This window comes from Hyla sarda, chromosome 6, assembly GCF_029499605.1.
Source record: "Hyla sarda isolate aHylSar1 chromosome 6, aHylSar1.hap1, whole genome shotgun sequence".
Taxonomy (NCBI): Eukaryota; Metazoa; Chordata; class Amphibia; order Anura; family Hylidae; genus Hyla; species Hyla sarda.
Genome location: NC_079194.1, coordinates 69,383,753 through 69,394,445, shown reverse-complemented (window position 1 = coordinate 69,394,445; position 10,693 = coordinate 69,383,753). Strand labels below are relative to the sequence as shown.

The window sequence follows — 10,693 nt, the reverse complement described above, 5'->3', positions numbered from 1 at the left end:
TGGGTATAATGGGGCTGGCCTGGACAGGGGGTCCTTTATTACTGGGGTGAGCAGTGGCAGTTTGGATGGGGCACAACTTTCTACACTTTATTCATATATATATATATATATATATATATATATATATATTTATATATTATATATTGTGTGTGTAACGACTGTGTGTGTGTTTTTTACATTGAAGTGGCTGATAGCCGCGGCGTGTTTCTATGCGGGCGCTCTGAGCACCGGCTTACTTTCACTTTCAGCAGCGGCTGCTGCCGGCGGTGTCTAGTCCGCTCAGTTCCCCGCGAGCGCACATGCATTCGCATGTGCGCTCGGGGCAAGGAGCGGACGCCATTACTGGGGTTCTTGTTAATACTTCGGCCTGGTGCGCTTTAGCTCCTCCCACCCAGGGCCGCCGAAGCTTCTCTTGGCGCGAACTGTCCACCAATCAGCGCTGTGTGCGCGATTATGTTGGCAGGGGCCAATCAGCGGTGCCCCCTGCTCCTAACACGTCCCTCCCTTGCTATTGGCCGGCATTTCTCCTCTCTGACAGCCTGGAGACCACCACGGGTTCGAGTCCCGGGGTGGGACAGTGTTACAGTGTTGTGGTTTAATTTTTAAAATAGGTCCATTGTGGTCTATGGGGATCTCAAGACATGTGAAACAGTAAGATAAGCAGACTGTATCAGCTAAATCCGACTTGGCTCAGGTCTCCCGTTATGTGGGATTGCCTTGGAGAGACCCTCCCTACACCGGCCCTCCGGAGGGTCCCGCTCTCCCCCTATTCTGCCGCTCGCGCAGCATCATAGGGGTGTGTCATCTGACTTATCCCCCGAGTCTTCTGGCAGGCACAGGCGCTCCCCTCGCCCCATTTCTCCGACCTGTAGCAAGCGTCGCTCCTCTAGAGAATGCTCCCAGGGTCGCCGCTCTGGCTCTCTAACCCCGCCTACCAGGTCTGTCTCTCTCTCTTCCAGGGCCGCCTCACACGTTCTCATTCACCTGGAGAACTTGTGGAAGAAGTTTCTGATTCGGCCTCCGACCCAGAGGACCGTGCGGATGTGCCTAATGTGGTGTACTCATTGGTTGCGGCCATAAGAGACACCTTCCAGCTAAAGGACCCAGGAACTTCGGACGTGGTTCCAGAAGTCTCCTTTCTTTGTGCCCGACCGGCACTCAAGACTTTCAGCTCTCACGCTGAATTTTATGCCCTGCGGGTATCCGCCTGAAGTCACCCTGACAAGAAGTTTCAGGAAACGAAGAAGGTTCAAGCGCGGTATTCCTTCGCCAAGGACCTCATTGCTCGGTGGACCTCCTCTCCAGTTTTTTTTGTTTGTTTTTTTTAACCCCCCTAACGACAGTGTACGTAAATGTACCTCATGGTGCCGTGGCGCTTAAAGCACCATGACGTACATTTACGCGCCGCCATGAACGCGAGCACCAGACCAGTGCTTGCGTCATGCGCGGCAGGTCCCGGCTGCTATCAGCAGACAGGAACCCGCCGGTAATGGCGGACCTCTGCGATTGCGCGGATGTCTGCCATTAACCCCTCAGATGCTGTGATCAATACAGATCGCGGCAGTGTGGTACATTGAATGGATGATCGGATCGACTGCCGCGGGGATCCGATCATCCAGCATGGCAGCCGGAGGTCCCCTCAGCTGGCTCTGGCCGTCTCCTGGGGTCTTCTGCTCTGGTCTGAGATCAAGCAGAAGATCACCAATAACACTGATCAGTGCTATGCTCTATGCATAGCACTGAACAGTATTCGCAATCAAATGACTGCTATGAATAGTCCCCTATGAAAAAAAAAAGTTAAAAAATGTAAAATAAAAGTTAAAAATTTGAAAAATCCCCTCCCCCAATAAAAAAGTAAAACGTCTGTTTTTCCCATTTTATCCCCCAAAAAAGCATAAAAAATTAATTTACATATTTGGTATCGCCGCATGCTTAAAAGTCTGAACTATTGAAATATATTGTTATCCCGTACGGTGAATGGCGTAAACGTAAAAAAGTCAAAAATTGCTGCAGAGCCAGACAGACCGATGCACTTACCCTTGGCAGAAGCAGTGGGGGCACAAGTATTTTATTCTGTGCTGGAGAGAGGGGGGGGGGGGGTCCAGGTGGGGCTGAGCTTGTGCCTGAAGGACCTGTCATGATGGGGATGTTGGGTAGGAGCGATAACATTGTAGAAAGTTATGGATGTGCTGTAGAGCAGTGATCTGAAACCTGTGGCTCTGCAGCTTGAGCAGAACTACTACTGCCAGCATGCCCTGACAACAAAAGCTTTATTATAGCAGTAAATGGACTTCATTGTGTTACTGCCCCTTATGCATTGCTGGTAGTTGTCATTGCCTGCTGGGGGTTGTACTGCTACACTGCTCTATAGCACAACCTGCTGGGAGTTGTAGTTTTGGGTCAGCTTCGGTTTTTGGCCAAGCGCTTCCTAAATTCCCAGTTTCAGCCTAAAAAGATTAATTTTGGTTTTGGGCCAAGCACATCCTAAATTTTCATTTAGGTAGAGCCTGGTGAAGCACACATGCGCAGAGACCTGCATATCGTACGTGCTAAAAAGAACCAAGGGCCTTATGGGTGTAAATGAGGTTAGAGCTCTGCTGACATGTGACAAGTACAACCTCCATCATCCCCAGCACATCTGGGCACCTACTGGCACTAAAGGGCGGCTCCAGACATGGCCAGAAATACCCACTGGCCCCAATAAGTTTGTTGTAGACAATAAAATAATAAGTATGACATCAACTTGCTAGAAGAATTTAAATGCAGCACTCACCAGGTAGTAGTTCAAAGTGCATCATCTATTGAAGTAAAAGATACAGCGGTATACACAGGCAGGGGGAGAGAGAGGCCTCTCCTTCCCCCACCCCTGTTTACCTGCTCCCCCGCCTGTGTATACTGCTGTATCTTTTACTTCAATAAAGTTGATGCACTTTGAACTACTACCCGGTGAGTGCTGCGTTTACATTCTTCTAGCAAGTTGATGTCATCCTATGCACTTATATTTCTGACGCTGTTGAAACCCCAGTAGTTTGCTGCGCCTCAGCTTGTCTCCGCTGCATGTGAATACTGCCCTAGTTGCTAAAGGTCCTGTAGGTGGTGCCGGTAGTGCTCTGCATTGTGGACATTGAAATAATAAGTAAGTTTACCCTTATATAGGCAATCCAAACCAGGGAGAAAAAGGACCAGAAAAAACACAAGGATGTGTAGTGTTTGCCATGTACATAAGTCATAGTTTCCCAACCAGGGTGCCTCCAGCTGTTGCAACGGCTGTCCGGGCATGCTGGGTGTTGTAGTTTTGCAATAGGTGATAGCATCTTAATTGGGAAACACTGACTTATACTATGGAAAATTGTTCTAATTGATCTCTAGGTGGGCGGTTCTAGGGTTCTATATATATATATATATATATATACACACACACACTCTTGTATCACACTGAAAAAAATGTCCAGACTGCAATATCTTATATCATCACAAGTATCAAGTAATTCGAGATTTGACACTTGTTTGTAAATACATTATCTGTTTATTGGTTTATTAACATATACCAAAAAAAAAAAAAAAAACATCCAAAATAAGCACAACCAAAATTGGACATGAGGGCAAAAGAGGACATATCGCCAATGCAGCAGGTTCAGCTACACGGGGAGCTGGCAAAGGGTGGCGCAGTGTTTGGGAGATCCTGGCCACCTCATACGTCCTCCACCCCTGCACGTGGGATATCTTCTCAGCATAAGGATTACATTGAGTCTTACTTGTGTAAAGTAGTGCAAAATAAGTGTTGTCCATAGCAACCAATCAGATCCCGGCTGTGGTGTGTACATGTGTTGTGCTTTGCTTTTACAGCATAGAGCTCAGTGACAGCTTAGGGCAGCAAACCTTAAAAAAGGCTAGAAAAATATGGCTGCTTCTTTAGAACAGTGCCACGTGTTTCAACAGGTTGCATATGGCACTGCAATCCAGCCCCATTAAAGGGGGTTATCTGGGGAAAAATTTGTTTTTTCTTACAATGCTTAGGAAGGTGGTAAATAGAAGAAAAAAAAACTCACATTCTGCAGAGGGCAGAACGGAGCCCCCATCAAGAGGGCGCTCTAGGCAGCTGCCTATTTTACCTATAGGTGGAGGCGCTACTGCACCCCACAGCAACAGTGAGACCAGAGAACTGTGATAATTGTGCTGGGGAGCAAAGAATATAAGTGGGGGGAGGGGTTTCATTTACCACCTTGTTGAGCAGAATTAAAGCAAAAACATCATTGTTTTTTGGATAACCCCTTTAACATTAGTGGAGCAGAGTTTGAACACCAGGCACAACCTATAGACATGTATGGTACTGTTCATGGAAGAAAATGTGGAAAATTCCATCAAGAAAATTACAAATTTGGAAAAATGGCCTGGTGTTCCTTGCGGCCACAGATATCATTCAGCACATGTCCAGGCAGCTATTCTTCAGTGTGTACATACCCTAACTGATTAAAGCTTATTTTACAGACCACTTAATATAACTTTCATATTTGATCGTATTGGAGGCCATGAAAAGAGGTGGCCACCATTAACAAGGCTTCGTAGAAGAGAGTTACATTTATACACCAAGCAACGTCAAAGGCAAATGGTAGAAAACTGTAGACTGTAAGACCCTGCACACGTCCATTCTATAGAGTATCATCCAAACACACTTTTTGCCGGCGCTTCCTTGTCCTTATCAAAGGCCGTCTCCGTTCCGGTTCTGACTTGACTGAAGACAGACGGAGCTGGACATCCAGCTTGTTCTGCGAATGAGAAAATGATATTAGGAAGTAATTCAAGAATGAGCCAAACTATGAAGAGAACGCATACAGTCAATACAAACGGCAATGATTGTATCTCTTTCATAGCTCATCAAGCCCCGCCCTCTGTCTGACATCATACCGGCAAGCCATGCCACCTTTCTACTGGTCTCACCAGTGAGGACTGCTGGGAAAGGTAGTTTTTTAATAGGGTGTGCAGGAGGAAGGAGCGGAGAGAAGATGCGACAGTGGGCAGAGGAGGAGTAGGAGGTGGGCATTGGGGAGATGTGAATGGTTTTGGAAACAAGCCAGGGGTACATCACAAATTTTTTTTTTTTTAATTCCCCAGATAACCCCTTTAAAGTTAATTGTACTCTTATCTATTCCCACTTCTTTTTTCTAACCTACTGAATGTACATAAATGAAAGGGAGTATTACTGCGATATCAGACTACACAGAATTTTTGTTGTCTGTTACCATGGGGACACAAGTCTTAAGTTACTATTGTTTATTTTTAAACAAAACATTAGCTTCACATAATGATTAAATGCATCTAAATTAAAGGGGTTATCACATTAAATTATCCCCTATGCACATGATCCCCAGAGGTCAGTATCCTATAGGTTATCTTCAGACCTCAGTAGGGTGTATTAACGTACAGTATCCTAAGCATATTTGATGTGCAGGATTTGAAGCTGCAAATTTTCTGCTGTGGAGGTTAATGTAAACTAAATGACTGAATGCAGTATCAGATCTGCAGCTTTAAGAGTTGTGCAGCTTTAAAAAGTACCTGTCACCAAGCTGACCTGCCACACTCCCTGACATGGCTGCCGTATTATATGTGTCCTCGGTCCCTTGGCAGCTGGTGCCCAGCGGTGCTGGTCTCGGAAGGTCTTTGCTCCTATACTCCTCCTCCCTGTAAAGTATGTGCAGTGCTAATCAAGGAGGAGGAGACCCCAGAGCAGCCTGCCACGCCATAAGCTAAGCATCTCTGCGCCCTCCCGACTCAGAGCACACCAGAGATTTGAGGGCGGAAGCAGTCCCCCAGTAGGCTTCAGTGAAGTCGTGCCTGCAAGAAGAAATGTTAGAAACAGAGCTTTTTAAAGGGGTACTTCGGCCCTAAGACATCTTAGCCCCAATCCAAAGGATAGGGGATAAGATGTTTGATTGCGGAGGTCCCGCCACTAGGGACCCTCGCTATCTCACATGCAGCACCCAGGAGTCTGCCGATGTCACGACTCCGCCCCAGTGTGCCGATAAGATGTCTTAGAGACAGAGTTCCCTTTTAAAGCTCTTAAAAAAAAAATTGCTGGGGTGGGGGGTGTTAGGTATAGTTAGGGAACATAGTGTGAGTTAGTTTAAGACAGTTAGTTTGGTGACAGGTACTATTTTAATAAGGGCTCAGAGTGTAGGATTGGCCACTGATCACACCAGGTCCTTGATGTTTAGTCTGGATCTAACACTATATGATGTGAGGACTGTTCTATCCGTACAGTGATGTACACATGGTCCGTACTCACCACATTCCTTCATTACTTGGTATGTCTTGGATTTGATGGGTGTTTGCTTCCCCAGCTTATCTTTAGCTCCCTTCAGATCTTCCTCCTTTACCTTTGGCCTCTTCTTTTTAATTGGGGCTTCCTGAAAAAAAAAAAAAAAAAAAAAAGAGAGAACCGTATAACATATAATCATCCATCTTAACATAGTCGTCTGCATCTTTCACAGGACTGCCATCTTGTTACCATGCATTTAGATAAATGATAGCGACAGGATAAATAGTAACGCAAAGCGGCAGCGGCTCCGGAGTGCTATGGAGTCTTCATTACTCTGAATTATGTTCTAAACAAGACGTTCACTGCCAACAAATAATGCCATGGTTATAAATAGGTTCTACCCTCTGCTAAAAATCAAGGCTGAAAGAACCTTGGAAGCTCTTTAGGTTTATACAAGCGGCTGCAAATCCTCCTCTGCTCCTTCTTTACTTGTGGCTATAGGAGGATAATTACTATTAATTCTAACCAGACTCGTAGGATGAGATGACACGTGTATCTTTTTATTCTCTCACCTTTCTTAAAATGGAATCTAACATTTTATCTTTAATTATACAAATATAATAAACTTTATCAACATCTCTGTCGTCTGGATCAGAAATATCCCCAAGTATTAGAACAGTGTTTTTCCAAACAGTGTGCCTCCAGCTGTTGTAAAGCTACAACTCCCAGGTGAACAATCCATTGAAGGAAAAATATAAGAGGGATAGACTACTGGCCGGCCAATTTTGGCCCATTAGCTTATGCAGAGACTATCGTGATTTATATCGATATAGTTTTTATTAAACTTTTAATAAACATTAACATATTAATTATAAAAATAGAAGTGTAACGTTTTCTTAGAATAGGTCTCTTTCGATTGCTTTTACTGTTTAGTGCTAGGCAATGGCAATAGCTGTGAGCAGTAATATCAGCAATCTACATGTACAGCCCTGACAATGGCAGACTATACAAGAAGATCCCTCAGGGAGTGGCATGGAGTATGTTAAGAGACCTCCAGCTGCAATCTTTGCCCATTGGGCACCCAAGATTGCTCTAAAGGTGGTCCAATGAGTGTCTCCAAAGCCCCCAACTGCTTTAAATGCCATTATCAGCATTGATCAGGGCATCTAAAGGGTTAATGGCAGACATCAGTGTGATTCTGGTGTCTGCAATTAGTAGTGAGGTCCCGTCTGGTGCCTGGCTGATGGTTGTGCATGAGGTAAATGTACATCACGCATGAGGTAAATGTACATCACAGTTTACTAGGGCACCATGATGTACATTTACGTCCTATGTCCTTCAGGGGTTAAATTGAATTGCAGAGTTATTTCATTTATTTTCATATTTTTATTACAGGAAATCTGTAACCAGTGTCACCTGCACTAACCTGTCGGTACAGACAAGTAGTGCAGGTGACACTGATGACAACGGTACTTACCTTGTCCCGGTCCGTGGCAGGGATCTCCGGTAATCTTCTCCAGTATCTTCACTCCTGCACCAGAGTGAGGCACGAGCGGAGCTTAATGACGTAACCGCTGCTGTTCCCAATACCGGGACCCAGCAGAGAGCAGCAGCGGTGACATCACTAAGCTCCGCCCATGTCCCGAGCCGCTGCTGCTTTCTGCAGGGTCCCAGGCAGCAGCGGTTAAGTCATTAAAGGAGAACTCAAGAATATAAAAATTGTCCTCCATACTGCCGGCAGAAAAAAAAATAAAGATGTACATACCTTCTTTCGCTCCCCCGGTGCCTCCGGTAACCGGCTCTGGTCTCCGCCACGATCCTCTTCCTGGTTGCTGATGGTCGGCGAGTCATACAGTGAAGTCCGACTCGGCCGTCGATAGGCTGAGCGGCAGTGTGAGAACGCTTCAAGACACAAAATCCTTCACTACAGCGGCACCTGCTGCCGGGGCCGAAAACGTCACACTGCCGCTCAGCCTATCGCCGGACGAGTCGGGACTTCGCTGCGGCCGGTGATTGGCTGAGCGCAGTATGACTCGCCGACCACCAGCAACCAGGAAGAGGATCGCAGCGGAGGCCGGAGCCAGTTACCGGAGGCCCAAGGGGAACCAAGGAAGGTATGTACATCTTTATTTTTTTACTGCCAGCAGTATGAGGGACAATTTTTATATTCTGGAGTTCTCCTTTAAGCTCCGCTTGTGCCCCAAGCCGGTGCCCGGAGCGAAGATACCGCAGAACCCTGCCACGGACCGGGACAAGGTAAGTACTGTTGTCATCAGTGATGATAACAATAAAAAAGAAAGGGGAAACACTGAATATGCATCAGCACACCAACACACAAATGTTGAATAAATATACCAATTTTATTAAATATACACCAAGTATATAACTATACAAAAAAGAGGGAAGGAAGAAAAAAAAAGAATAAAACCATTTGAAATTATGGGCTAGAAGTATAAGCCCAAGCACTCACCTAGGGAGGGGCCATGAACCCCCTCTCCTAGAAACAGGCACCCGTCCTATTGTATTGAATAATGCGTCACACTATACATGTAAAGCTGTTATACATCATAAACATACAAGCTATGCAGCAACATATCTATGTAATCAACAATAAACAGTAGTACAAAACACTGACATAACCTGTAATACTTGCAAATCACAATGTGCATGAGACAAGCGTTCAAAAGATGGAGGACTAGACCAGATGTAAAAGGTCAGTGAGAGGACGGGGCCACAAAACCCCCACGCGTTCCGTCGCTCCCAAAAGGCGACTTCCTCAGGGGTCTCATGCACATTGTGATTTGCAAGTATTACAGGTTATGTCAGTGTTCTGTATTACTGTTTATTGTTGATTACATAGATATGTTGCTCATCTCTAGTGGAGATCTATGACCCAAACCTTTACAGAACTATTAAAGTGCCATGATTTCCCACTAAAGTTATCTACCAATGTATGCCCATCTCTGAAGTACATAGAATTCAAAGCGCTCATCAAGACTTACGGACATAAAACCAAACTGATCGATTTTTTGACAGATCTAAGAGAATATGTCTAGTTACACTTCCATAGGTATCTAATGTACATACCTGTGGAAGTGTAATACATGTAGATTTATGTCTATCTATGCCAAAGCTCTAAAGCCAGGTGACCGCCCCAGTGTGGAAGACACCATCACTGCATATGATGTCCAGGTGACTTTCAAGTCAATTTTCTAGTTTACATCCACTAATAGCTAATATTTTTTAACCTACAGACTCAGTAGGAAACCTAAATATTTAGTTTTTTTTTTATGGAATTCATATTCCAACTTGTGCAAATTGTTGAATCACTGGAGTCAAGGTTTCATCTGCTTCAGTAAGCCGGAGCGTCTCGGGAATGTCTTCGGAATTTCTGAGATGGCTCTTGTTTGGCTCTTATTGTTATACAGAAAGTAAAACAAGTGAAATTATTAATACTCTCGACATTGCTGCTCAGTTACCAAGTCCCTTCTAAATTTGGTCTTTAGAGTAATAATAGTGTAGCCTAAAAGTACAAAGGTCAAGGTCTCTGTTCATGGCCTTGCTGCAGATTCCGGTCAGCAGTGGAAACCAGAGTCTACCGGTCCACTGCATGAGGGACACCATCAGAGCCCATCAGACTCCGTTCACTTTAATGGGGTCAGTTTGGTTTCCGTCTGGTGTCTGCCATTTTAAATTAAATTATTATAAATTATTTTAAAATTATTTATATACATTTTAAATTATTTTAACTATAGAAGACTGACTATGAATGACTAGTGGTATACAGGGGTGTAAGTACAGGGGGTGAGGAGAGTGGCCTGGAGCCTTAGGAGGCCCATAAAGTCTCTCTTCCCAATATATGGAGGCCAGTACAATAAATGAAGCATTATAATTGGGGCCCTGATTTTGCACTAGAGTCCACAATCTTCAAATACAGGACATAAGAAGCAATGTCTAGTTATGAATCTTGCAAGTGGATCTTTAGATGCCTCTTATTGGAAACCATAGCAATAGTGTACAGATTGCTAGAATTCTTCCTAGACTTTCTATGAATTTGTATATCACTCTCTGAGGGAAGCTTAAAAAAATAAGAATGGCAGCTGGGCGTGTCTATCCCTTTTTCTGAGCATTCATTCGAGGTCTCGGCCCCTGGATGCCCACTGACTAAAACGTCTGATATTAAATAAAAACATATCAGAAGTTTGTAAAAATGATAGGCACCTTAAGTTGCATGTGGTACTACAGCTTGGCTTCATTCAGCTGTTTTTATAATCCTGGATAACCCCTTTAATGAAAAGAGAAAGTGGATGTCTTTTTTGAGTTTGCTAAGATTAAAAAGATTGTACAGGATTTATAATAAAAAAAAAAAAAAAAACATGGCTCCCAAAAACAATGCATTCCTGTCCATCTGTTGTGTCTGGTGCTGGAGCTCAGCTC

At 44.5% G+C, this 10,693-nt stretch overlaps 1 protein-coding gene across 5 annotated transcripts in view; it reads right to left on the bottom strand.

Moving 5' to 3' along the window:
* Positions 1 to 3,528: 3,528 nt before the first annotated feature.
* STIMATE (STIM activating enhancer) overlaps positions 3,529 to 10,693 on the bottom strand; it is a 69,965-nt gene continuing 62,800 nt past the window's right edge. For 3 of the 5 annotated variants that reach the window (XM_056524074.1, XM_056524076.1, XM_056524077.1), the window contains 2 exons: positions 6,284 to 6,404; positions 3,529 to 4,766 (listed from right to left, as the gene is read on the bottom strand). In XM_056524074.1, the coding sequence (XP_056380049.1) occupies positions 4,660 to 4,766; positions 6,284 to 6,404 (228 nt within the window). In that variant the 3' untranslated portion in view covers positions 3,529 to 4,659. Of the gene's footprint in view, positions 4,767 to 6,283; positions 6,405 to 6,505; positions 6,626 to 10,477; positions 10,505 to 10,693 lie in introns of those variants that run through there. The other 2 variants (XM_056524078.1, XM_056524080.1) reach the window with 2 other exon arrangements.